Source organism: Artemia franciscana, chromosome 19, assembly GCF_032884065.1.
Source record: "Artemia franciscana chromosome 19, ASM3288406v1, whole genome shotgun sequence".
Classification (NCBI taxonomy): domain Eukaryota; kingdom Metazoa; phylum Arthropoda; class Branchiopoda; order Anostraca; family Artemiidae; genus Artemia; species Artemia franciscana.
The window spans coordinates 4,325,136-4,351,657 of NC_088881.1; the positions used below are offsets into that span (position 1 = coordinate 4,325,136).

Genomic DNA, 26,522 nt, shown 5'->3' on the forward strand with positions numbered 1-26,522 from the left:
TTTTGGTTTAATTCAAAATTGGGAAGAAAAAAAACCTACTAAATCCCCAGTGTTGCTAACCAGTCGGAGGATAGAACTCCGCCTGAAGATCTATCATTACAGATATATATTCTTAATTAAGTCCCGTCCATCCTAACCAGACGTCATGTGATAACTCCTTACGACAGGGCATGAACCAGAGCTCGATATGAAAAAGTGTGCTGTTTAGCACTTGTGCGATGCGCTTGCGGTGAGAGTTATCAATCCACCGCTTCCTTGCGGTTGCTGCCCATCAGTTTGAGTGAGATATCCCTGGAAACGGTAAGGGTCATTCTTTTGACGTGACCAAGCCACCGTATATGCTGCCGCTTGATTTTATCATGAATTTTATCTGGGGATTTCAGCCATCTTCGTATCTCTGGATTGTCACGTAGTTGGTGTAGTTGTTCTTTGTAATGAGGCATAGACTCCGCATCTTGAACGTAAGGAGATTATGCTAATTTTTTGTCTTCACGGTCCAGGTCTCATACCTTTGCAGAGCAGTCGACACAATCAGGCCGTTGAAGAGACAGACTTTTAACTGATTTGATGAAAATAAATGGATTTTCATTCGGAATAAACATTCCGAAAAATACAAACTAATATTAAAACGTACATACAAACGTAAATACATACTACAAAAACGTAATACAATATGATAAAACGTAAATAAAAAATAACACTAATTTTATTAATAATTTTGATAATAAAACGTAAATACAAAATAATATTAAAACTGTACCGGGGTCCGAGGTAGGTACCGAGCTCGAGTCTTACTCCATCGCATATTCGGTATTTAGGGATTTGGAATCAGTGACATATTTTTGAAACTTTATGGAATTAGAGTCAGGACAACTGAGATCTGGAACTTGAGCATGGGAAAAAATCCCCTACCCCCTATCTGCTACATATTTGTAGCAAATTGAAGATAATGGAGGTGCGGGATATTAAGGGTAAATGATAAAGGAGGCGTAATGGATCATGGATTAATAAGGATAATATGGAAAATTATAATAAGGATATTATGGATAATTATAATAAGGATAATTAAGGATTCAGTATCTTCATGGCATTTGACCTGTAAACACCTATGTTGGGTTAATTTTTGAAACCCGTTTTGGAAGTTATTATAATCCCAAATTCAGTCATTCAACAGCTCTGATTTTTATAATCTAGATTATTGTTTCACTATTATGTCAAGGCCGTGAAATTCATTTGCCCATAGTGCAGACTACGTGCCGCTTATGGAACAGTGCAGTGCAGTTGTCAACAGTGGTTTATCCAAAGGGTGCAGGCATTTCTATTGAGGAGAGAAAACAATGTGGTTTGTGATTATGCTTAAACTGCCAGTCCCTCGTTCTCTGAATGATGATCCTGAACTACCTTTAATACCACTTTCTCTACCCTCTGGCTCTAAACTACGCTTAACACCCAAGTCTCACAAAATCAACAGCCCCAAAATCAGTTTCGAACGTTCAAGCTTCCCAAGTCCCTCTTGTGTTGACTTTGTTACATATGTCAAATAGCTTGCTGACGAGTTAAATACAATTCATAGTTAGAGAAGAATTTAGACCATGAAGCAGCCATAGAAGATTTGAAAAAACAAGTTGGCGTATTTCTTAATGACCAAAAAAAGGGTAACGATATTCTCCATGAACTGATCTCGAAATTAAAATACTAAGTGAAGATATCAATTCCATGATTCCATCGCCTTCTTATGGAAGATTCAATTTCAATTCAATTCAATTCAATTTATTAATATAATACGCATAACAAATAAAATACACTGGGTCATCATGGAGAGACAGAGCTCGTGATTGTGGTGACCCCATCAATATTTATAACATAAACAATATTAGTTGAAAAACTTTCAACTCTATGAAACAATCAACTGACCCTAAAATCACCAAATTACAAGATGACTTTAAAAACAACGAAGCAATTATTTCTATACTAGGGGATAAATTATCAAAGTTAAATGATTCCAGCATTAACTGCAAAATATTCCATGAGAGCTTACGAATACCTACTTGTAGTATGACTACAGATGACGCTCTTGAGTTTGTGAATGGTTCAGTGACATCTGATTTGTTACATAAATTATCAGGTGATAATGAACCAAATGAAATGAATAGCAAGGCTATTGAGAAGTCATTACCAGACCATACTATTGTTATTATTTTCGAAAAAATTACGAAAAGAAGGATAAACAGGAAAAGAAATTTAAAAATAAGTGGAAAGAAAAATGTGATCTGTAATCATTTTAATAGTGGTTTCTGCAAGTTTTGCAAATAATTCAAGTTTCTATATATATTATCGTCTTTTTATTTCAGGAATCTGTGTGACTGATAAGTGTGTTTTTGATCATGTTGACCTGTGTTCTCTTTCATCTTGTATTGATAAGCCGTCTTGTGATAAGTCGTGTTGCTCATGAATCATCAGGCGTGGATGGTAGGTTTAAACCCTAACCTTTTTTAGGATGGTGCTGAAAGTATTCACCACTCCCTCCTCCCCTAGATAGTGTTCCATACGACTTTCAGCCTTATACCCCTGCATACCCGATGCACAACAGCATACCCCCGGAATCCATCCCTTGGAACAATCCTCCGCTCCAAGTACTTTCGTGTGTCTAGTCATCCAAACCCCTAAATGACTTTACTCAATTCGGATCATTCACTCCCCCCAACCCTCACTCACATTCCTCCCAAACATCCACTTCGTTTCGACTCCGTTCCTCTCCATGCGTCCAAGAAGCTACCGACTGGTTCTGGACCCCACCCGTTATTTGCCGAAACAAACCCGACCCTCCCCTCTCAGACACCCTTTACCATACTTCCCCTCTCCTATCATGACCTTCCTTCCCATCCCCCCATATAAAGAACACTCCCAATTTGACCTATTCCCGGATAAACAGGAAACCTTTCCACTATCCCTTGCACCTTATCCCCCCGGCTACGCTACCAGTGTGCTTCAAGTTTAAGAGTTCCCACATGCGAAAATTATCCTGTAATAAATAGTCCGCCCCAAAAAGGATCCGCTCCATCCCATTGCCCTGTTAAAGCTCCACTCTAAGTTTAACCATAGGCCACTTAATGCTTCACTGATTAACCGTGATTATCCAGATAAAAGATAGAGTTTCCCCTCTTTATAAGAAGAAAATTTTACAAAAGGGCAAAATTTTACCCGCGACTCTCAATTTACTCCCAATTTTCAAAAGTGAACCTGTTCCCCTCCCACTTCAAAACCGGTTTAGTAGTCTCTCGGTCCAGGGTGGTAAGTTCGAGCCTTATGACATACCTTCCCACAATACCCTGAATGATAATATTTCACTTTTGGGATGTTCTCCCCACTCCCAGCATTAATTTTAATACTTACACCCTGCCAAGGTTGCCTCAGAATAAAGCTTTTTTGAAGAAATCAGTTGTTTGATAAAAAACGTTATCATTTCTCTGTTTTCCTCCTTACGAACACCGAAAGTTTGAATGTTGTAAAGTTAGTTGAGTAAGAAGCAACAACAAAATTTATATTATATTATTTTTATTATAATTTATATTATATTTATATAATTTTTATTATATTGATATAATTGCAGTTACTGAAGTCAAGGCACAAAATCCAGATCTCCTTAAAATGACTGGTTTTCAGGAGTTTGTACAGCTACGCCTGGTTGACCACCCACTGGAACAAAAAGCAGGAGGAGTAATGATTTTCGCAAATGATTCCCTATCTCCTACCTTTATCCATGTCCCAGGACTAGGTGATTGCAATGAAATCATTTTGACATACACTAAGCCCAAATGCCTACTGCGGCCTTACACTAATTTAATACTTAGCTCATTTTATTATTCACCCGGACAGAATGTTTGTTCTCGTCGTAATTTTCATGACAGGTTGCAAGCAAGTCTTGACTCCAAATACCGGTATCTTTATAGGAAGAGTCGCAAACGAACTGAGAATTATCTGTCCAAAGACCAGAAGCTTGTTTGCAACAACCTTAAAACCTTTTGCAATATTCCAACTACCCCTCCCTCGGTGGTAGCTATAATTTCCTGCTACACTTGAAACCCCTGCTAGCTGTTAAAACAAATAACTCAGTTTCTGAATTTTCGTACCGGCTAATAACAAGTAAAGGTCTTTTTGATTTTGTATCTTGGATTATGTCTGAGAGTTGGGATGTTGTTTTGTCGTGTGTGAATCTTAATTCAAAGGTTAGTTTGTTTCAAACAAAATTAATGACAAATTACCAAAATTGTTTCCCAGAGGTTACCAAGAAGGCATGTTCCTCAGATAAGCCTTACATTAATGAAAAAATAAAAGGACTAATCTATTTGAAACTGAAACTTTTTTGCATTGGAAAGAAAGAGGAAGCCTTACCCCTCCGTAAACAAATAAAGAAAGAAATGCGTCTTGCTGCTTCTCGTTATGGTAAGAATAAATTAAATTACTTAAAACAGAGCAAATCTCAGCAATGGTTTAAGAAAGTGAAAGAAATAGGGGGTCGCTCGTGCAAGAATCTTGATTTTCTTAATAAACACCTAGATAGGATTATGCAAACGCCCCCCCCTCCCTCTCTCTGAAAAACAGCTAATCCCTGAAATTCCAAAAGATCAAATCCTGGAAATTTCAGTGAAGCGAATAATAAAACAAATACAGCAACTGAAAAAACTAGTATTTACCCCATTGATATCCCAATCGATCTAATAAAAGGGCTGGGATATGATTTATCAGGGATAGTTTATCCCTGATAAACTATAACACCCCTTGTTTGTATTTTTAATGATATTAGTAATTCCAGATGTTACCTGTCGTGCGGAAAGCTGGGCTATGTTACTCCAATCCAAAAGTAGGGAGGCATGAACGATCTTACTGGAGTACAGCCATCACCTTAGCCTAGTTTTTTTTTCAAAAATGCACGAGGATTTCATAGCTAATAGATTAAAGGCAGAGGTTCTTGAACCTATTGACTTACAACAATTTGGAAACCTGAAGGAGACATCTACTTCACACTACCTTGTTAGTCTTCTTGACACCATTCTTAAAAACCTTGACAACCCTTATGCTTGTTTGAATCTTTTATTAATTTATCTCCAGAAAGCGTTTGACCTAATTGACCGCAATATCCTTGTAAATAAACTGCTGACAGAGTTTAAAGTGAGTCCCTTTCTAGTTAAAATTGTTGCCTCCTTTTTAACAAAACGTTCTCAACTGGTTAAATATAAAAATGTTTATTCCAATCCGCTTCGTATCTTTTGTGGTTTGCCCCAGGGTTCTCTAATGGGTCCAATTTTATTCCTTATAATGGTTAATAGCCTCATGACTGACCACATAGAGCGATGGAAGTGTGTGGACGACCACCACACACCACCTCTGTCTGCACTTGAGTTTTGCCGACGAAATATAAAAAGCTCCATCATGACATTACTTGATGATATCACAATAATAAATCGTCAATTTTGAGAGTTAATTTTTAAAATCATTCTCCAAGTTCATAAACCCCATTCCTCCCAAAATCTCTGTCACATGAATTAATCTACTTGGTGTGACAATTACTGCTGACTTGAAGTGGGACGCCAAGTGTTCAAAAGTTCCTCAGACAATGTTCCCCTTGGTTTCCGTTCTAAAACTTCTGATAAAATTTTCTTGTCCCCCCTAAGGATCTTTTCCAACTTTATTGTTATTTTATTCGGCCAATACTCGAGTTTGCTTGGCCCATGTGGCATTTTGATCTTTCTTCAGAGCATATCTATATGATTTAAAATGTCAAAAAACGTACACTTTATGGGAAGGTTCCATATCATTATCTACTAGGTAAGTTTAAGTTCACCACGTTAGCCGAGAGAAGGAACCTTTGTGCCTTCATTTCGGTACCAAAACCCTGTCCGTTTCCCGATTGCGTTCCATCATCCCCGTACCCTACTATCCTGCTTGTAATAGACTGTCCCGTATAAAATCCTAAAAAGTCCTCAAACTGACTCCCATATCCGCTAAACACGAAAGATACCGCAAGAGTTCTGTTCCGAGTTTTATTGAGCTGTATAATAACCAGGAAAACTAGTTAATAATTTATTTTTATTTATTTTTTTATTTTTGACTTTTTAACTAAGTGTTGACTCTTTCTTTTTTAATGTATTTTGTGCAATGAATTACGGAAAAACAAGGAAAGAAAGCGAAGATAAAGGTTCTCCCTCTGCAAATGTTCTAACTAGGATTTTTCTGCATATTATGAAGTAAGAATGGTTTTTTCCTAACATGTTTCCTTATGTATAGCTGGAATCTGAGGCTTGTAGCAATTAAATTAATTAAATTAACACATTAAAATAATTAATTTTAATGACAAATTAAGAAGTTTTAATTTTGTTTGTCATTTTTAGGTCCTGGAGATCCCAAGTTGAATCTATGCCGAGAAATACCCTGTAGAATTGGATACGGTGAGCTACTAAACGCTTTCAAAACCGCCATCTGTTACTTTTGTGTTCCACAATTGAAGCATGGTCCACTATTTCAAGTATTAAGGATGAATGACATCCCTCCTCAACAAGAGCCCCGTCTTCCTCCTGAAGAAAAAGATGAAACTGTTTCTGGAAATAAAAAATTACACGAGACTGGTGAAAGGGAAAATAATGAATTGTTTAGTGAACAAACGCATATTGATGAAGAAACAAGACAGTCAATTAGCGTGGATGAAGACGAAGATGAGTCAACCCTTGTTAGACTTGATGACGAAGAAGGTATTGTTTCTGAAGAAGACGAAGATGTCATAGTTGAAGCAACCGAAGTCGGCCACACGGATATTTCTCGAGAAACTAAGGAAGAAAAACTTATCCACTTTCATACGGATAGATTTGACAAATTAATAATTCGTAAAAAAACAGAGAGCCAAGGTGAAGTGTCTGATTCAGACTCGGGAGATGATAATAAAATTGCTGTTGGAAATATCAATATTACTGATATTCCTTCAATGTCGATACCTGAAGCTAGACAAGCAGCCAATGCCCTCACTAAATCTGACCTTTTCTATAATTTTAGCCGCTCCGCCCTTTTCGATAACAGGGTAAGTATTAAATATAGAAGTATATAATTGCTTAATCGTGGCTGCAGCGATATCTACAACCTAGTAAAGGACAAACCAAGGCCAATAGTAATAAAAAAAAACGTTAAAAAGAAAAAAACAAAAAAAAAACTGGCAAATGAGAAAAGATTGCCATTCAAGCTAATTCGGGAATGCTAACTATTATCAAATTAGTCTTAATAGTAAAATGTCATTTTGAAAACAAAGGAATTTTGAAAAATAGTCTGAAACGTCTCAAATTGACGTCCGATCGAAACGTACAGTACGCCATTTGAATCACCCTGGCTGAAAACCCTCTTCAAGAAACACATTCTCCTAGCTTGAACAATAAGGAAAAGTACTTTATTTTTTTCTCCGCTTCTAGTGGGGCACTAGAACATAATACAGATGTGTTTAAGGGCTGAATTTAAAGGAAATTGCTGTATCTAGTGCCTTTTTCTAATTAACACAACACAATATTTAAATTTAAAATTTCTCATAAAAAATTGCATCTTCGCATATAAGATGACGAGTGACGTCATAATCGTAGGTTACAACCATAAATAACGTTAAAAGTAATATTATGTGATGACCTCGGTTGCAACTGAAGTTTGTTATTTACCATAGACCGTTATTTACCTAAGAAAGGCCGAAGGCTTTTTCCTGTGTCATGTATAGTCATGATTTCAGCGGTAGTTTTTATCATGGTTTTATAGTAAGGTATAAATTAAAGTTAAATACCCTGTTTTGCCTCACTACCCAGGGATCGAGTTGAAACTTTCGAAATTGCCATTCAAATGAGCCCTTAAAAAGCTCTCTATGACGTTTCAGCGTCCCACTAGTGGTGAAAAAAAAAAACAAGAAAGCACAAGGTGACACATAACTGCTTTCCATGCGAAAAAGTGAATCCCCTTGTTTTTCAAGAAAAATTCTTATTTATGGGCACACGTAAATACATTAGAATTAACTTTAAATATGCGTGTCCGATTGCAAAACAATGTTCCCAGTTGACTCAATTTCAGGACGTATACAACTGCCTCCTGAATTCTGTAATTTAGTGACGTCAAAAAATGATTTGGTTGAAAAGATATTTCCGAATATTCTAATCAATTATAAAAATCATAAATTGCTAAGTGAACGAGCTATTCTGGCAGCCAAGAACAAAGACGTCCAGCAATCTTGACAGGGCCTTCTGAGGGTGAGGCTGTTCTTATTCCTTGCATTCCCATGATTCCAACGGCCTTTCAATTTAAAAGATTGCAATTTCCAATTCGATTAGCAACTAAAAAATAAGAAGAAAAAACTGAAAATAAAAGAGGAAAAAAAAGAAAAAAACACAGCTCAATGGCAATCATTTAAAAAAACTAAAAAACATGTTAATACAGGTTGTATTATTGAATACTTGATTAATATAGAGTGGTAGAGAAAATGGAAAAGAACTATCTACATTCACAGGTGGGACACAGGGACACAACTACAATGGCGCGTAACTAATACGGTGCGTAACGACTTACGCGCGCGGGGGGGCTTGGCGGGGTGCGAAGCGCACCCACCAACTAGTATTACGTAAAAATGACTGACCATGGTTCGTGAAAATAAAGTAAAAATCTGATTTTAGTTACTTTCATTAGCTTATTTCATATTGCTATTTCATTAACTCAAATAGGTCAAGACTTGAAAGCGTAAAATTTTAGATTCTTTTTAATTTTTAAATTTTTTTAGATTTTCGTATTGTTAGATTTTTGTTAATGGACTAAACTTTTCAGGACAACTAATCAGTATGTGTTGATTCCTTGTGTGAGGCATTGGAGTCATTCTCTGAATCGATTTTGAAGTTTTTTTCCACGCCTAAGTCAAATTCAAGAGTGTTTATAGTTTAAGCAGGATTTTTGTTTAGTTTTCAAGCCTTTCTATAAACTTGCTAAACAAGGGTCTGGGAAGAAAACAAAAAGGAAACATTTATAAACATATTTTTTTTTATTTAGAATTAAAAACCTCAATTTTTGTTTTTAATTTAAAAACCTTCTGAATTTCTTTTTTATCTGTTATCAGAATCATAGATTAAATTTATTTATTCAACTCCTACTTGCACGTATGTAAATTTGGGTTTAAGATATACTTTTTAGCCCCTAACTCACTTAGGGTCTGTGCTAACCCTCCTCAAAAACTTGGAAGTTTCCATATAATATCCAATATTTTTCACTGTGTTTCCCTATGTTTGTTGTTGTTTTAGGCCTCTTCTTAAAAGAAAGGGTACTTGCCTGTTCTACGGTAATATTTGATATCCAATATTTAATAAAATATTACCATATATCCATTATATCCATTAAAATATCAAATTCATCCAATAATTAATATCCAATATTTTTCACAGTATTTCCCTATGTTTGTTGCTGTTTTAGCTTCTTCTTAAAAAAAAGGGTACTAAAAAAGGTTTGTTGCTTCTTCTTAAAAAAAAGGGTACTTGCCTGTTCTACGGTAATATTTGATATCCAATATTTAATAAAATATTACCATATATCCATTATATTCAATAAAATATCAAATTCATCCGATAATTAATATCCAATATTTTTCACAGTATTTCCCTATGTTTGTTGCTGTTTTAGGCCTCTTCTTAAAAGAAAGGGTACTTGCCTGTTCTACGGTAATATTTGATATCCAATATTTAATAAAATATTACCATATATCCATTATATCCAATAAAATATCAAATTCATCCAATAATTAATATCCAATATTTTTCACAGTATTTCCCTATGTTTGTTGCTGTTTAAGGCTTCTTCTTAAAAAAAAGGGTACTTGCCTGTTCTACGGTAATATTTGATCATCTGTTTGAGACAGTTTTAGTAGTTCAGTCGACATAGTATGCAGTGCTGACATAATTGTATTAATAATTGCTATATAATTAATTGCTCATATAATTAATTGCTCATATAATTGCTCATAGTACAATTATTTATAATTTTTTTTTTGAAGCATTTCTGTTTATAAAAAATTAAAGTGTTGAATAAGTGTAAGCTTTTGACAAAATATTTAAAATAAATTCAAACCGAATTAGACTCCAAATTTTATGTTGTTAACATAAAATGTTGTTAACATATGTTAATGTTGTTAACATATGTTGTTAACATAAAGTTGTTAAAGTGACAATATGTTGTTAACAATGTTATGTTGTTAACATAAAATTTTATGTTGTAACATTTGAACGAAACATGTGTCCTGTTAAAAATGTAACGTAACAACTTTTATTAAAACGAACTAATAAATAACAAACAACGCTGAAAATCAACAGAAAAAAACAAACGAAAATCAAAATTGAAGAATAAAAACGAAACAACGCAATAAACTAACAAAAATAATCAACAAATAAAATCCATTTCATTCACATTTTCGTTTAGAAAAGGAGATCTTCTAACTTTCTCTTAATCTGCTGAAGAACGGAGACTGTATTTCTCCCGAAATATCCGTTTTCCAGTATTTTTGTTGGTGTAAAAAAAAACCATTCACGATCTTCACTAATTTTATTTTATTTATTTTTTTTTTTTTTTTTGTAATGGTTGGCAAATGTGCTTTACAAAATTGTGATTGAATGTAAATTAAGATTTTTGGCAAAATATTCAAATCAAATTCAATTCAATTTTCAGAGGTTAAAAAGAAAACTAATTCAATTTTTAACCACGTGCTAATCATTCAATTTTCAGATGTTGTCAGGTTTGTTTTCTGAATGAACATTCTTAATCTTTGTTCTTTTATTCAATTGCTTTATTCTTTTAATTATTTTATTGGGATTTTATGTCAAAGTAGTCTCCTTTCATTGATGTACTTGACTTGTTTCTCATAGACCATGCCCAAGGTCTATTTTGTCTATTTTCCATTTGGTCCATGGATAATGGTCCATTTTCCACGCACCATTATCCTACTCGTTCTAGATCTAATCGTCAGCAGCCTCTGGTGGCTTTAGATCCGTGATTCCTAAAGTGGGTACAGTTCCCACCGGTGGGGCATGGGAATATTTTGGTGGGCCATGGGCATAACTTGTACCCTTCGACTGATTGGTCCATCAGTCGATGAGCAAGAAATTGCTCATCTTTCCCTTCCTTCGTCGGAATTAAATAAATAAAAAAATAAACAAGTTTTTTCAGCTGAAAGCAAGAAGAAACATCAAAACTTAAAACGACCTCGCTCTTAACGTTAAAAGTCAACTTTTTGTCCCCATTCTTTTAGAAGGACTCCTGAAACACAAGGGCCGTTTAATTAGATAGTTCTAAAAGTTTTTTTTAAGTTCCAAAGAAAACTTTAGTATAAATAGCGAGGCATTGAGGAGGGGGCGTTCCTACTCACACACGCAACACTATTTGTTCGTAAGTTTTGATGATGCTCCTTTCTTTCAGTTATAACAAAAAACTTTAATTTTATTTTATTTCCGATCTCTTTTTAATAATATCGGGACACCCGGCTCCCCAAAATTCCTCCACCCTACGGGAAATCACTCCATGAAAATTTTTTTCCCATGTAAAATACCCCCTCTCCACCAGGAAAATTTCCCCCAGAATATTTCATCTGGACGATTCCGGCCGAAATTTTTTTCTTAGCTCACTTTCATTTGAGATGAATTTTATTTCTGAGGGGGGCTAGTTGCCCTACAATCTTTTTGATCTCTTAAAAAGGACGCTGGGACTTTTAATTTCAGTTCGAATGAGCCCTCTCTTGATATTCTAGTTCTATTGGTTAAATACAATCACCCCTGTGAAAAAACAAATAAATGCGCATTCGTGATATTTGTTCTGGCAAAAAATACAAAATTCCACATCTTTGCAGTTGGCAGCAAAAATGTGGATTTTATAAAAGTATTAAACTTTTGCGATAGGGTTCTCGGATATGCTGAATCTGATGGTGTGATATTTATCAAGATTCCTTGACTTTTAGGAGAGGTTTTCTCGTTTTATTCAAAATCAGGAAAATTCTTTCGGGTTCGTAGCTTTTAATGGGTACCACTAAACTTAATGAATCTTTGAACTATGAATCTTTAAACTTAATGAATCTTAATGAATAATCGTATCCTTAATGAATAATCCGATTATTTTGATACATGTGTTGATATCAATTTTTCTTTAGCGTTTTGGTTACTATTGAGCCCCGTCGCTCTTTACTTATAATTCGTTGCCACGAACTGTTTGAAAAAAAAGTAAGATTGTTTTTTCTTGATTCATATTAATTCACTAGGTGTCTTAAAACGGCACAATTTAAATTTTGAACTCAATGTCATAGGTTGGTCAACAAAATATTTAAGCTACGACTTTTAATTTGTAATTCGTTTTCTCTGACACCTATAGTTGTTCGTACATATTCGAAAAATACATTTTTGTTTATCAACATTTTTATACCAAAACAATTTGTCTGTCAACCATGTTAATTAATGATATTGTGAGATATTGCTTCAAGATCATATTTGAAATTAGATACAGAAAAATTAATATATTATAAATATATTAATATATTATAATATATTAATAAATTTTATTTTTTAAAATAAATAAACGGAAAAAAATCCTAATAAATCAATAAAGAATAGTAGAATAATAAAAACAAAATAATAAAGAAAGGTAATATAAACGAAATAGTAAAGTAATATTAATTGAAAGAAAGATAAGAATAAATGAATGAATTTTATTTCTCGCTAAAAGACATATATCACTAATGGGGAAATATATATATATATATATATATATATATATATATATATATATATATATATATATATATATATATATATATATATATATATATACTAGCTGTTGGGGTGGCGCTTCGCGCCACCCCCCCAAGCCCCCCCCCGCGCACGTAAGTCGTTACGCGCCATATTAGTTACGCGCCATTGTAGTTGTGTCCCTGTGTCCCACCTGTGAATATAGATAAAAGAGAAAAGATTTCTCTTTTCGTTATAGATATATATATGTTTTTAACTACGTAAAACTTGCGAATATACAAAATTCTTCGATGTCCCATTGTCTGTGCATATAAATAGATTGTCAGGTTTACCGACTCTTGAACATGCAACATAAAATTGTCCATGGGAAAAACAATCCGTATTCAGATCTATACCTCATTATTCTAATGATTGCCCTTGAGCTTTGTTGATGGTGATTGCTAATCGAACATTCCCTGTGTCCCGGTCGTCATTCATATTCCCAGTATCCCGGTCGTCAATTGTGTCCCAGTGTCCCAGTCTGTAATTTCTCTTTGAGCGTCTCGTTCGTCATTTATATTCCCTGTGTCCCGGTGTCCCGGTCTGTAATTTATCTTTGAGTGTCCCAGTCGTCATTTTTATCTCCCGGTCGTTATTTGTGTCCCAGTGTCCCAGTCTGTAATTTCTCTTTGAGTGTCCCGGTCGTCATTTATATTCCCTGTGTCCCGGCTTTTAGTTTTCTTTTTCTCCTTCATTTTTCAGTTTTTTTCCTTTTTTATTTTTTTTTTATTTTTCAGTTTTTAGTTTTTTATTAGTTTTTAGTTTTTTTTTCTTTTTAGTTTTTTTTGTAGTTTTTACCTTTTTTTTAGTTTTTTTTCTTTTTTAGCTTTTAGTTTTTTACCTTTTTTTTAATTTTTTAGCTTTTTTAGTTTTTTTAGTATTTTCTTTTTAGTTTTTTTTTGTAGTTTTTACCTTTTTTATTTTTTTCTTCTTTTGTATTAATGCTAAAGCCAAGGTTCAAATCTGGAGCCTCTCGGACGCAGAACCTGAAACATAACGCTTTACCAACTCAGCTACTTCGGCTTGAATACATTCGTTTTGAGCAGCTTCCTCGGGTGTTGTCATTGTAGGTCCTTCAGTCATTTTACAATTAGAAATTTCTCTTTTAACGATCTTCTTACAATTAAAAATTTGTCTTTGAACGATATTCTTAAATACCTTTGTCCTGGTCGTCATTTATATTCCCTGTGTCCCGGTCATCATTTGTGTCCCGGTATCCCAGTCTGTAATTTCTCTTTGAGTGTCCCGGTCGTCATTTATATTCCCTCTGTCCCGGTCATCATTTGTGTCCTGGTCTGTAATTTCTCTTTGAGTGTTTTTTCTTTTTAGTTTTTTACCTTTTTTCTCTTTTCAGTTTTCTTTTTCTTCTTTATTTTTCAGTGTCGCTATGAAATACATATCGCCGAACCTTTGTTTTTTTAACTAAAATCTGGTAGGCATTGATGACCTTATCCAAGTCAAAATCCCAAACCCAATCATCATCGCTATCATTTTCAGTTTTGATATGTTTTGACTCTCGCTGTCCAGGTGGATTTTCATCTAACTGCGCGGTTTTGCGTTCTTTAACCGCAAGCCTGTTTTCTTGCTGTTCTTGTGATTCCTCGGCACGCTTTCTTTTCTTACTTTCTCTATCAGCCGCAAGTTTTTTGGCATAGACTCTTTGAGCAGCTTCCTCGGCTGTTGCCATTGTAGGTTCTTCAGTCATTTTACAATTAAACATTTTTCCGTCCACGATCTTCTTACAATTAAAAATTTGTCTTTGAACGATTTTCTTAAATACTTTTAATGACGTCATCGTCATAACAAACATGACGACAACTAACTTCATGATGACATGACGTCACTCGACAGACCCACAGACAAACAACTTATTTATATATATATATATATATATATATATATATATATATATATATATATATATATATATATATATATATTTATATATATATATATAAATATATATATATATATATATATATATATATATATATATATATATATATATATATATATATATATATATATATATATATATATGTATATATATATATATATATATATATATATATATATATATATATATAAAGTTAAAACAATTAAAAGAAAATATCAAAACAGGAAATAGAGACTAATATCGTAAAGAACCAATTTATTTCATTTTCACAATTCGCACAATTCATTTTCGGCTGAACTACTGAACTACTCGAATCTTTTTTATGCAACGGTGCACGCGTTGGGGATGTTATAATGGCTACTAATCACTGTTACGTTTCCAGGGAGGTAGGCGTAAAAGATATTTGCAAAATCAGAAAATCAATAAGGTATAGCTTTTAACAAAAATTTAAACTAAAAGACAAATTTATTATTGATGACAATATTTAGAACTTCTAAACTGGAAACCGTGTTGTTTCCTAGTGATTGTTTTTATCTCTGAAACCTAGAAAATACGAAAAAATCTAATTTAACCATTATTAGCTTCTCAGAAAGCTAAGATTCAACCTAATCTCGGACTGGTTAACACTTTCTACCAGCCTTATACTGTCCGGTAGACCAGCCTTATACTGTCCGGTAGAGGATGCCAAACTTATGATCCCACAAAACGTGGAAACAACGATAATTGTTGAGCACCCCGAGCCTTGGACGTAATCTCCAAACAATTCCTAGTTTCACAACATTGATAAAATGAGTTGGAGCTAAATATCCCAAACGCTTTCAGGAAAATGTTGATTCAATCATTAAAAAAATATTGATATGAATCAAAAGAATAAGCAATATGAGTGACAACAATAATTTGTTGTGCAATTTGAACGAAAATTTAAAACCTCATAGTACTAGGGACATCAGAATAGGGCGTATTCAGGATATTTGTTCGGAGGGGAGGAGTTATAAAATAAACTTTAAAAAACGCATAAAAAGTGTCTTTTTATGTATTTTTATTACGTTTTTACGAGTCGGACAAACTTTTCGGGGGGGGGGGGAGGTCAACCCCTCTTACACCTAAAATTTTTTCAGCCACAAAATTTATGTTTTCTTTTTTAAAGGATCCTGTTAAGATATGCACCATCTGTAAATCCATGAAACATGGTCCTGCCGACTGTCCCGTTGTTCGTTTACCACGAGTTTTACCGCTAACAGAAATAACGCCTGAACACCAATCAATATTGGAGCGTGTTCTCCTTACTCAATGTCGTAAGTGTAGTTCGGCTTTTATCCTCGATAACAAGGTTGTCACTCTCCCGAGAAAAACAAAGTAATTGGCAAATAGCCAAAAGAGTTCAATAAATTAGCAAAAAAGGCTTGCAAAAACTCTGTTTGACTCAAGCTATAGGTATTTGGTAGATTTGAATGTCTTCTGGCGTTGTTGTACTGTCCAAAACGGCTTGTCTTGTTTCGCAAAACATCAGAAATAAGGAAGTTTTAGGGCGTCATTTAGCATCAGATGTAAATCTTCGTTGCGTGTAATTTTTTTATGTTAGTGTAACTATTTTACCTTTGAAAGAATATCTGAAGCCAATAGAAGACTTTTTTGGCAGCCGATGTACTAAATGATTTCTAAGCCTGCAATTGCTATGCACGATAAAATTAATTTTTTTTGAAAAAGCAAAAGTGGGGATAACTCGAGCCAGCATAAAAATAGGATAAAGTTGCAGGAATATCGGTTGAGACGTCCCTTCGATCTACTTCAGGGCGCAGAAGCAGATAAAGAGTAAAAAAATATAAACCATAGACGGTCTAGTAGTTTTCTCGACCAAATTATCTGCATATTTTTTTTTTCTAATGGCTGGAATTATCCTCGTTTTTTTTCTTAGTTTTTTTTTTTTTTTTTTTTTCTTTTTAACGGAACGCACTTATTTTAAATTTATAAGACATAACAGAAGCACTTAATTTGAAACAGTTTTGACAATTAGTAGCGATATAATGATTGGTAACGGTCAATTAATAATGGTTTTTGAAGAGGCTTAAGAAGAAGAAGACGCTTTATTACCGAATCTCGTTCTTTCATTTGACTCTTTTCCTTCAAATTCGCTTTTGAATAGATTTATGGTTGGAAATTTTAATTTTTGTTTTGAAATGTTACGGCTTTTGTGATTTTGTAATATAAACTTAAAACATAGTCCTAGGGGAAGAGTTTCACTCGGTGAAAAGAAAGACGAAATATTTAGAACAGATGCTCATCTTTGGCAAAATTTATTATAATTACTCCAAGTAGTTATGATGTCATTCATATGTTAAATGTTTTTACATTACGTCATTCATATGTAAAATGTTGTGATTTTGTAATGTAAACTTAAAACATAGTACCAGTGGGCTGAGCCTCACTCGGTGAAAAGAAGGACGAAATATTTAGAACAGAGGCTCATCTTTGGTGCCATTTCATTAGCAAGTTCATGACGTCTTCGTCTGGTCGGGAACTTCAATCATGATATCCTAGGAGTCTTGTATCTTTTTTGGTGTAACAGCGGCAATATGACAATTCATATATGGAAAGACATATTTGAATTTAAGATTTATAGTGAGTAATTATGCGTACAATCTCTCAGGCCACACTGCCTTTCTGGTAACAATGGTGACGAAAATATATTAAAAACGTAAAGGATTTAAAAAAAAAGACAAAAAACGCCAGATTTGCAAAGGTATTGTTTTTATTTTTGCTATTGACAACTCTTTTTTTTCGTATTTTGTTACACTGATTATTGAAATTATGTTTTTATTGTCTTTTGTTTTCCATGTTACTACTTGTGGTTTATAGTCATAAATTTGATTATACCCTTTTTATAAACATGTATTGTAGTTGTAAGACAAATAAATAAAAACTATATTTAACATGTGTTATCAGAAGACAATCAGGACGTAAAATAGTATACATGTACATATATTTTATCTCGTTGCATTGTTATTTGTTATTTGGCGCTTAAACACGGTGGATTTTGTTAAATTAATTCCACATCAGAATAGTGTACAAATATTTCCTGCTTATTCAATGCTTATTATTAGTGCTTTGATGCTGCACCACATCGTATTTTGTCCAAATGCGATTTTTCCTTTCGTTTTTCCTTTTTGGTTTTTATATAGTGTCTTTTATATTTTTCGTCTTTGTTTTCTTCCTTCTTTTCTCCTATGTATTTCTGCTTTCTGTTATGTTTCGTAATTAAAAAATAATTTTAATTATTATTAGTGTCTCTTAAATTTTTCGTCTTTGTTTTCTTCCTTCTATTCTCCTATGTATTTCTGCTTTCTGTTATATTTCGCTTAAGCTAGTTTTTTCATCGATAGAGGCTTGTGGATGGGAAAATGAAATATTTAGACTTTTATTATTCTCTTTTTAAGAAAAATCACATATATATATTTTTTTTTACGACATAATAAAAGATTTTAGCCGTTTTAATATATGTTAACTGTAAATTTATGTAAAACTATAGGTTTTACCGTTAGCCTGTGAGTCCAGAGGACTTGTTGGTCACGTGTCAATCGTGAGACACGGTATTCCACCTTTAGACTACAATCGGCCAAGCCTATTAGACTTAGGTTTCACTTGTTCGGCCTGTGAGTCCAAACAAATTCAGTCCCAGATTTTGCATACAAGTCAAGTGGACATTGTCCGTTACGCATCAACCCAAAATCAATGCAATTTTTTTCATCCCTTAGTTCTATGACTATCTACCTTAGTTCTGCCCTAGGAATGACGCATGGGCGTATGATAGATAGACTTACTATCAACAAATGAACTGACATCGTTTTTATACAATCCTAATAAGTGCGTATGCCAGATTTGCCTCTCATTCAATCGGGCTATCTGTCTTGGCTTTTTCTACAATTAGCTATGGCTTGATGATCACAACTACTTGATTTGAATTCAAAAATTGATTTATTCAAAATCAAACTACTTGATTTAATATATTTTTATATTTTGAAATATAAAAATCTCTGTTTTTCTAGAAATGTTGATGCCCACTAAAGAGGACGTAATGAAAAGAAGAGAAGCAATTAAAGCAATAGAGATTTATATTCAGGCTCGATTCCCGAAGGCCATTATACAACCTTTTGGTTCATGCAACAATGGCTTTGGATTTGCAAACTCAGATCTTGATCTCTGTTTCATGCTAAGGGACAATCCCGCTGGAGAGGTACGCTATCTGTTTTATGTTGGGGCAAACTGCAGGAGGCTGATGACAAACCCCAATATACGCCTAATATAAGTCGACCTATCGGCAAAATTATAGCAGTTCATATAACTGGCTTACGAGTAAAGTGAATATATCACTTGATACCTTTTTTTATGCTCTTTACGAATATAACAATCGCTTCTACATTAAATTCGAATTTAAGCACTTATTGTAAGAAAATGTAGCATTGTTTTTTTTAAAAATGATGGAAAATATGGCGCTCAGAAAACGTAGCATTATTTTGCGGAAGACGAGCGATAAGTTATACTTTAATTAAAATTCGTCATTCTCAAGAGCTCAAAAGGTGCTTAAATTTGAATTTGTGGTAGAAGTGATTATTATATTCGTAAAGAACCTAAAAAAAGACATCAAGTGGTATTGTCGTAATTTTTTGAAAATTCGTCATTTTTAAGAGTTCAAAATATGCTTAAATCTCAATTGAAGGTAGAAGCGATTGTTATATTCGTAAAGAACATAAAAAAAGGCATCGAGTGGTATATTCACTTTATAGGAAAGCCAGTTATATGAACTGTTATAATTTTACCGACGTATCTTGGCTAGTCCAGACACTATTTACCTTTGACTTTATCATGATTGAATTTATCCATAGATAAAGAAAAAATTTCTTTTATTCAGAATGTGAAATTTTAAAAATCACTCTTTTAGAAACTATCCGTTTCACCCACAAAACTAAAAAAAAAATAACCTACGAGTGGGCTTTTCCCATGCTTCTGTATTTTGCTTCAGCTCGAGATTCAAACTCACTGCTAATTTTATATACTCAGGAAAATTCTGAAAGGTATTTTTTTTTCAATAATACGGATATAAGGTACCTATTTTCGCGCTATTTAAGGTTCTCTTTTACTGGAGTTGCTCTTCAACATGTTCTCTATCATTCTCTTCTTTTTCGAATTTTGAAAATCCTGTGATTTTTCTTCAATTCGTGTTAGCTATTTTAAATATTGCAAATTTTTATTTCGTTTTTTAATTTATTTTAGCATCAATGCATTAGTTTCGACACGATAAGATTATAGAGTTGTTTGAATTATTGTAGTATTAAAATAGGTAATTTTTATCGTAAGTCTGAAAATATTATCTCGATATGTATGATATTTTCCTTTCTCCATAATGTAAACATTGTCTGAGCCATTTTTTTATGTAATTTATTTGGTTTTGTTTTAAGCCTAATGAAAAATCTTCGATTTGTTTTAATTGTCGAATTTTTGTAATTTAATTTGTCTTTTGTTGACTCCTTGATTTCGAAGGCAATAACTAAGTATACCTGCTATCCACATTTGCTAATCGCTTCTATTATAGGTAATAGATGCTGTAAAAATTATCTACTAACCTATATACCTAACATGTACCCGCTATCTGTAATTGATAATCTGCTTCTATTGTAAGGAATAGATACCATAAAATTTTCTACCAACTTGTATACCCATCATATACCCTCTATTCACATTTGCTAATCTACTTCCATTGTAAGGAATAGATTCTGTGAAGATTCTCTACTGACCTAAATACCTAACACGTACCCGCTCTTTATATTTGGTAATCTGCTTTTATTGTAGGGAATAGACACTGTGGAAATTTTCTAGTAACTTTTATACCAATATATCCGCTATCTGTAATTGATAATCTGCTTCTATTGTAAGGAATAGATGCCATAAAATTGTCTATTAACTTTTATACCAATATATCCGCTATCTGTAATTGATAATCTGCTTCTATTGTAAGGAATAGATGCCATAAAATTGTCTATTAACTTTTATACCAATATATCCGCTATCTGTAATTGATAATCTGCTTCTATTGTAAGGAATATATGCCATAAAATTTTCTACCAACTTGTATACCCATCATATACCCTCTATTCACATTTGCTAATCTACTTCCATTGTAAGGAATAGATGCTGTAAAAATTCTCTACTGACCTATATACCTAACACGTACCCGCTCTTTATATTTGGTAATCTGCTTTTATTGTAGGGAATAGACACTGGAAATTGTCTACTAACTTCTGTACCCATATATCCACTATCTGTAATTGATAATCTTGCTTCTATTGTAAGGAATAGATGCCTTCTATTATAGGGAGTAGATGCTTTGAAAATTGTCTACAGTTATATGTATTTGGCAATGGCCCTCTGCTGCAGGGAATACTTGCTGTAAAAATAGTCTTCCAACTTATACATCAATATACTCGCTATATCCATGTTTGAAAATCTGCTTCTATTTTATGGAGTAAATGGTATAAAATTTTGTACCAACTTGTATACCCGACATATACCAGCTATCTGCATTTCCTAATCTGTTTCTATTATAGGGTAGAGATGCAATAAAAATTGTCTAATGACCTATATATGTAACTTTTACCCGCTATTTGCATTTGGTAATCTGCTTCTATTGTAGGGAATAGATGCTGTAAAAATTGTCTACCAACTTGCTGGTCATTTGATGCGAAATCCGAATTTCAGTAGCATACATCCCATTGTTACTGCTAAAGTCCCGATTGTCAAAGGATATTATGTGCCCGGGGATCTAGAAATGGATATTTCGGTGTATAATGTGCTTGCAGTTCATAATACCCGCTTGTTGTACACTTACGCTTACATAGATCAGAGGGTTCAGGTATTTACGTTTGTTTTACTATCGATTTTTAAGCATTTTCTTTTTATTTCTTATGATTTTTGCTCATCACTGCAGCACCTTCGTATTATTATTAGTAAAAACGGTGGATGGAGTGAAGACGTTAAAAGTAGGATAGGGTGTTTTTGGATAGACCATGTAGGCCAAGATTTTTTTTTTTTTTGATAGACCAAGTAAGTCAAGAATAGGATAGGGTGTTTTTGGATAGACTAAGAAGGCCAAGATTGTTTTTTTGGATAGACCAAGTAGGCCAAGAATGTTTTTGGATAGACCAACTAGGCCAAGGGTGTTTTTTCGTGGTTGACAAGTTTGGAAGAACAGGTAAGATAGGAAGCTACAATGATGACAGTGGTCAAATATGGTTCTGAAACATGAGCGCTCCAAAAAACGGAGGAAGATTTGCTAGGTTTTTTCCAGGGAAATTACCTACGGATTGTTTCGGTTACCCGACTGACTGACTGTATTTCAAACAATATTCTCTACGAAAAGTCTGGTTTAATCCCGCTTTCTTGGGCTATAATGAGAGAAAGGGAGCGTTCTGTGGATGAGGATGACATTACTTTTTTCACCCAACCCTCTAGGGCTAAAAGGAAAGTAGGTCGTCTTCTGTTAGGGATGGAGGATATACTAAGGAAAGATTTAAGGCAAATGGTAACTTCCTGGGAGTGTGTAAAGAGTAAGGCTTTGAATTGATTGAGATGGAGGAGAAGCCTTTGCAGCTCTAATGGTCTCAGGCGGCTTGGTGCTATGTTAAGTTTCGTTGGTTGTAGCAGTAGTTGTGAAGTTATGCTAATTTAGATCGTGAAGTTCATGTGTTTAAATCTTTTATATTTCAGATATATATGCATTTTTCTTCTCATTTTTTTGGGTATTTTTGCTCTTATTATTAAAACTCTCAATAAAAACATAAATTAATTAACATTAATTTTCAAATCTATTCCTGAACTAGCTAAACATCTAGAAGTTTATCCATTTTTCCCGGCATTTTCATCTAGGACGCTCAACTCATCAGCATAATCTAAGTCTTAGAAAATTTTGCTTTCCCAATTGATTCCGTGTTTTCCCATTGCCTTTCCTTTGCTCTTTTGGACTTAGCCCATTAAAATGAACAGAATGTGCAAAAGCACAGGATGGCTGGTCCTCATCCCCCCATTGTACTTCCTGGCTGAAGGGCCTTGAGACGGAGATCAGAACCGCTGGTTTGGACCTTAAGGGTCTAGTGCCGCATCCTTTACTTTTTTGTTTATTCCATCAAAATGACCCATATAACTGAGGATAGAACGCAACCCTGCTTAACTCCTGATTTAATTTGAAAACAACTTCTAACCTTATTTCCTACCTTAACTGCAGCAATACTATTCTCTTATTTGGCACTAATCACTCCAATGTATTTAATCTGGTAGACCACACAAGGATAGAACCTTTGCTAAAGCTCTTCAATCAGCTGGTCATACGCTTGCTCATAATCTATAAAATCGAGGACTAAAGGCGCCTGATGACTCAGACACTTCTCAGTTATTGATTTAAGACCGATAACTTGTTCGACGTGTTCTCAACTCTTCCTAAAACTCTTCCTGTTCTTCTCTTAAACTTTATCTACAACACCTCCAAGCCTAAACAGTATCATCATACTAAGTGCTTCCTACAGAAACAGCTAATGCCCTCTATAATTACCATACTCACTCTTATCATCTTTCTTATAGAGGAGTTAATTTAAAATTAATCAGCACCCTAACTAGGGGGTTTTATTTGGTGACTTACCCCTTGCCTCACAACCACCGCATTTAAATAACTCATTTACGACGCTGTCTGCACCTGGGGCGTTATTATTTTAATTCTTTTCAGTACTGCCATCAATTCGTTCTAAAAAATAAATCGCCATTCATATTCGAATTGTCTCAAACTATTTTATCCTTTTCTATATTGCTTGATATAGCTCTTTAGAAGTAGGATAGTGGATTTAAATTAATAACAGTCTTAGACGTTTCCTCAAAATCTCTCATCTCAGAGATTGTAATGTGTCTAATTAGGGGCTACAGTTCTTAAAGCCCTGTTTTGGGTTTTCTGGAGTAATGTCAGCGGATTTTTAGCAGATCCTTGTAGAAGACGTTTTCTATCTATTTATTGAAACTATTTACTCTCTTTGTAATTTATATTTCTTACAGTGTTTTTTTTATTTCTTTTATAAGTACATATAGTCAACATATGGCTTTTTATTTTTTAAGTAGATATATCTGTTCTAAGTACACATTTTTAAGCCATTTTTTGATTGTCATTTTGTATGTTATAGCTTACAAGCTTTTGGATGAATAAATAAATAGATAAATATAAATAGAGGGGAGGGAGAAGATGATCGAACGGGCAGACAATTTCTGATATATGATTGTATTTAGTGCCTCGATGACTCTAATATATCATTGGCCAAGTTATATAGCTGATCCTTTTTATAAATGTCTTTTTCAGTACCTTGCCTATCTTACTATTACTATTGACAAAGGTATGTAGCTGACCATTTTTAATATGATTTTTTTTAGTACCTTGGCTACCTTAGTAAAGCATTGGCAAAGGTATGTGATATCGGAGATGCTTCGAAGGGTTCCTTATCTTCATATGCGTTCATTCAGATGGTACTTTACTATGCTCAGAGATGTACGCCTCCTTTAATACCAAACCTTCAAGAGATGTATGAGGGTACAGCGCAACCACAAAGAATTACCGAAGGATGGAATACCTGGTTTTATGAACCGACACCAATGAAGCCACTAGTATTTACTTTTTTCTCAATTTATTTTTTATTTCTTTTATTATACCAGGTCTTGAATGCCTGGTTTAATGATACCTGGTATTTAATTATACTTTAATAATACCTGGTTCAATACCTGGTTTTATTAACCGATACCAATGAAGCCACTAGTATTTACTTTTTTCTCAATTTATTTTTTATTTCTTTTATTATACCAAGTCTTGAATACCTGGTTTAATTATACTTGGTATTTAATTATGCTTTAATAATACCTGGTTCAATTCCTGGTTTTATGAACCGACACCAATGAAGCCACTAGTATTTACTTTTTCTCAAGTTATTTTTTATTTCTTTTACTACACCATGTCTTGAATACCTGGTTTAATGAATCAGTGTCAAAGAAGCCACTTGCATTTACTTTTTTCTCTATTTTTTCACCTTTATCACTTTTTCTGTTTAACTTTTTTTTTAAATTCAGTTTCTCTTTTATTTCTGGTTGTACGTCAATGAATTCATTGTTGAATTCATTTTCAATATTTCTGGTTGTGGTGTCTTAACGTCAATGAAATTACTGCTATTTACTTTTTTCATATTTTTTTTTAGCTTTTTGTCGCTTCGTATTTTTTTTATATATATATTTTCTCTTTTATACCTGGTCTGGAATGCCTGGTTTTACGATCCAACGTCAATGAAACCACTTCTATTTACTTTTTTCCAATTTTTTTAATATATCTTTTATCACCATCTTTTTAACTTTTTGTATTGAATGCTGGGTTTAATGAATCAACGTAAATGAAGCCCAATACTATTTACCTTTTCTTTATTTTTATTTTATTTATTGACGTTTTGACGCTTCTTAATTTTGCTTTTTATGTTTTATTTCCTCTTTTAAACCTGGTCTTGAATGCATGGTTTTATGAACCAATGTTAATGAAGCCACTGCTATTTATTTTTTCCCCCATTTTTGTTTTGCTATATTTTTTACTTTTTTGTCGTATCATCTTTTTTAATATTTTTATTTCATTTCTTTTTTTTACAACTGGTCTTGGATACCTGCTATGACGGACTAATGTCATTGTGCTACTTGTATTTGCTTTTTCTCTATTTGCTATTCGAGCTATATTCGAACTTATACAATGCATAATTGTCAGTGATGAAAATGAACAAAGTTTATCATAACTAAAAGTTGACCCAGTTCGAATGTTTCTTGTGCTTAAGAAAAAAAAATTCCTGATCAAGTTTCCGGGGAAAAGGACTATGTGCACTACGTGGATAGGTCTCTATATGCAGCTTTATGTTTTTGGTAGTAACGGTGCCAAATAAAAAGGAAAGAAACTTGGGTAAAAAACGGGCAAAAATAAGGTATATGGTACCAATCAACTCAAGAAGGTGCAGCTTTAATACGATGATTCTCATTTGAGAATCATCGTATTGTTAGTGTATAAATTTTAGAGACCGGAAATGGTTGTCAGATTTAACTAATTCGTTTTGTTTGCTTATTTTTATGGTTCAACGTGGCAGCGTTGACAAAGATGTGGTATTTCCCCAAAAAATTAATAATTTCGAAGTAATCAATTTTTTTTTAGAAAGTTGCTGTTTTGTGGTTAGAATAAACCTGACATTAGTCAAAGAGCAAAAATGTTTCTATTTCGTTATCCTTGGTGCTTTCAAATAACTTACTTTTTACTGTTATATTTTTTTAGCAAAACGTTTGGCGTCACTTGGGAATGAACAGAGATCCATTAGCAGTCCATTGGATTAATTTTTTAAGCTTTTACGCAGAAAAGTTCGATTGGTCGAATTTCGTCGTATCAATTCGGTCGCTAGAACCGCTAGCGAAAATGGATAAAGGCTGGACAGGCAAAGAGATGTGTATCGAAGACCCTTTTAATTTGGCTCATAATTTGAGTGGTGGCTTGACAGTGAAGATGGCCACTTTTATCAAAACGGTTTTCATTGAAGCAAGAGAACACTTTGGAATGCCACCGAAACTTATACCAGCAAATTGTTCATCATGGATGGTAAGCAAATTGTTGCTCTTACGCTTAAAGGGCGTAACTGATTTTTTTTTCCCTAAAAACGAAGCTCTATCCTAGGACTTTGTATCCTATAACTTACTTCTATCAGATCACTTGTTGCTGGAGG

The 26,522-nt window shown here is 33.7% G+C and overlaps 1 protein-coding gene across 2 annotated transcripts in view; it reads left to right on the forward strand.

The window, feature by feature from the left end:
* The window catches only part of LOC136039178 (terminal uridylyltransferase 7-like), a 90,095-nt gene that overhangs the window by 53,110 nt on the left and 10,463 nt on the right, over positions 1–26,522 (forward strand). For both annotated transcript variants that reach the window (XM_065722699.1, XM_065722698.1), the window contains exons 8-13: positions 6,390–7,069; positions 15,860–16,007; positions 18,756–18,943; positions 21,398–21,616; positions 24,169–24,399; positions 26,081–26,398. In XM_065722699.1, the coding sequence (XP_065578771.1) occupies positions 6,390–7,069; positions 15,860–16,007; positions 18,756–18,943; positions 21,398–21,616; positions 24,169–24,399; positions 26,081–26,398 (1,784 nt within the window). The remainder of the gene's footprint in view (positions 1–6,389; positions 7,070–15,859; positions 16,008–18,755; positions 18,944–21,397; positions 21,617–24,168; positions 24,400–26,080; positions 26,399–26,522) is intronic.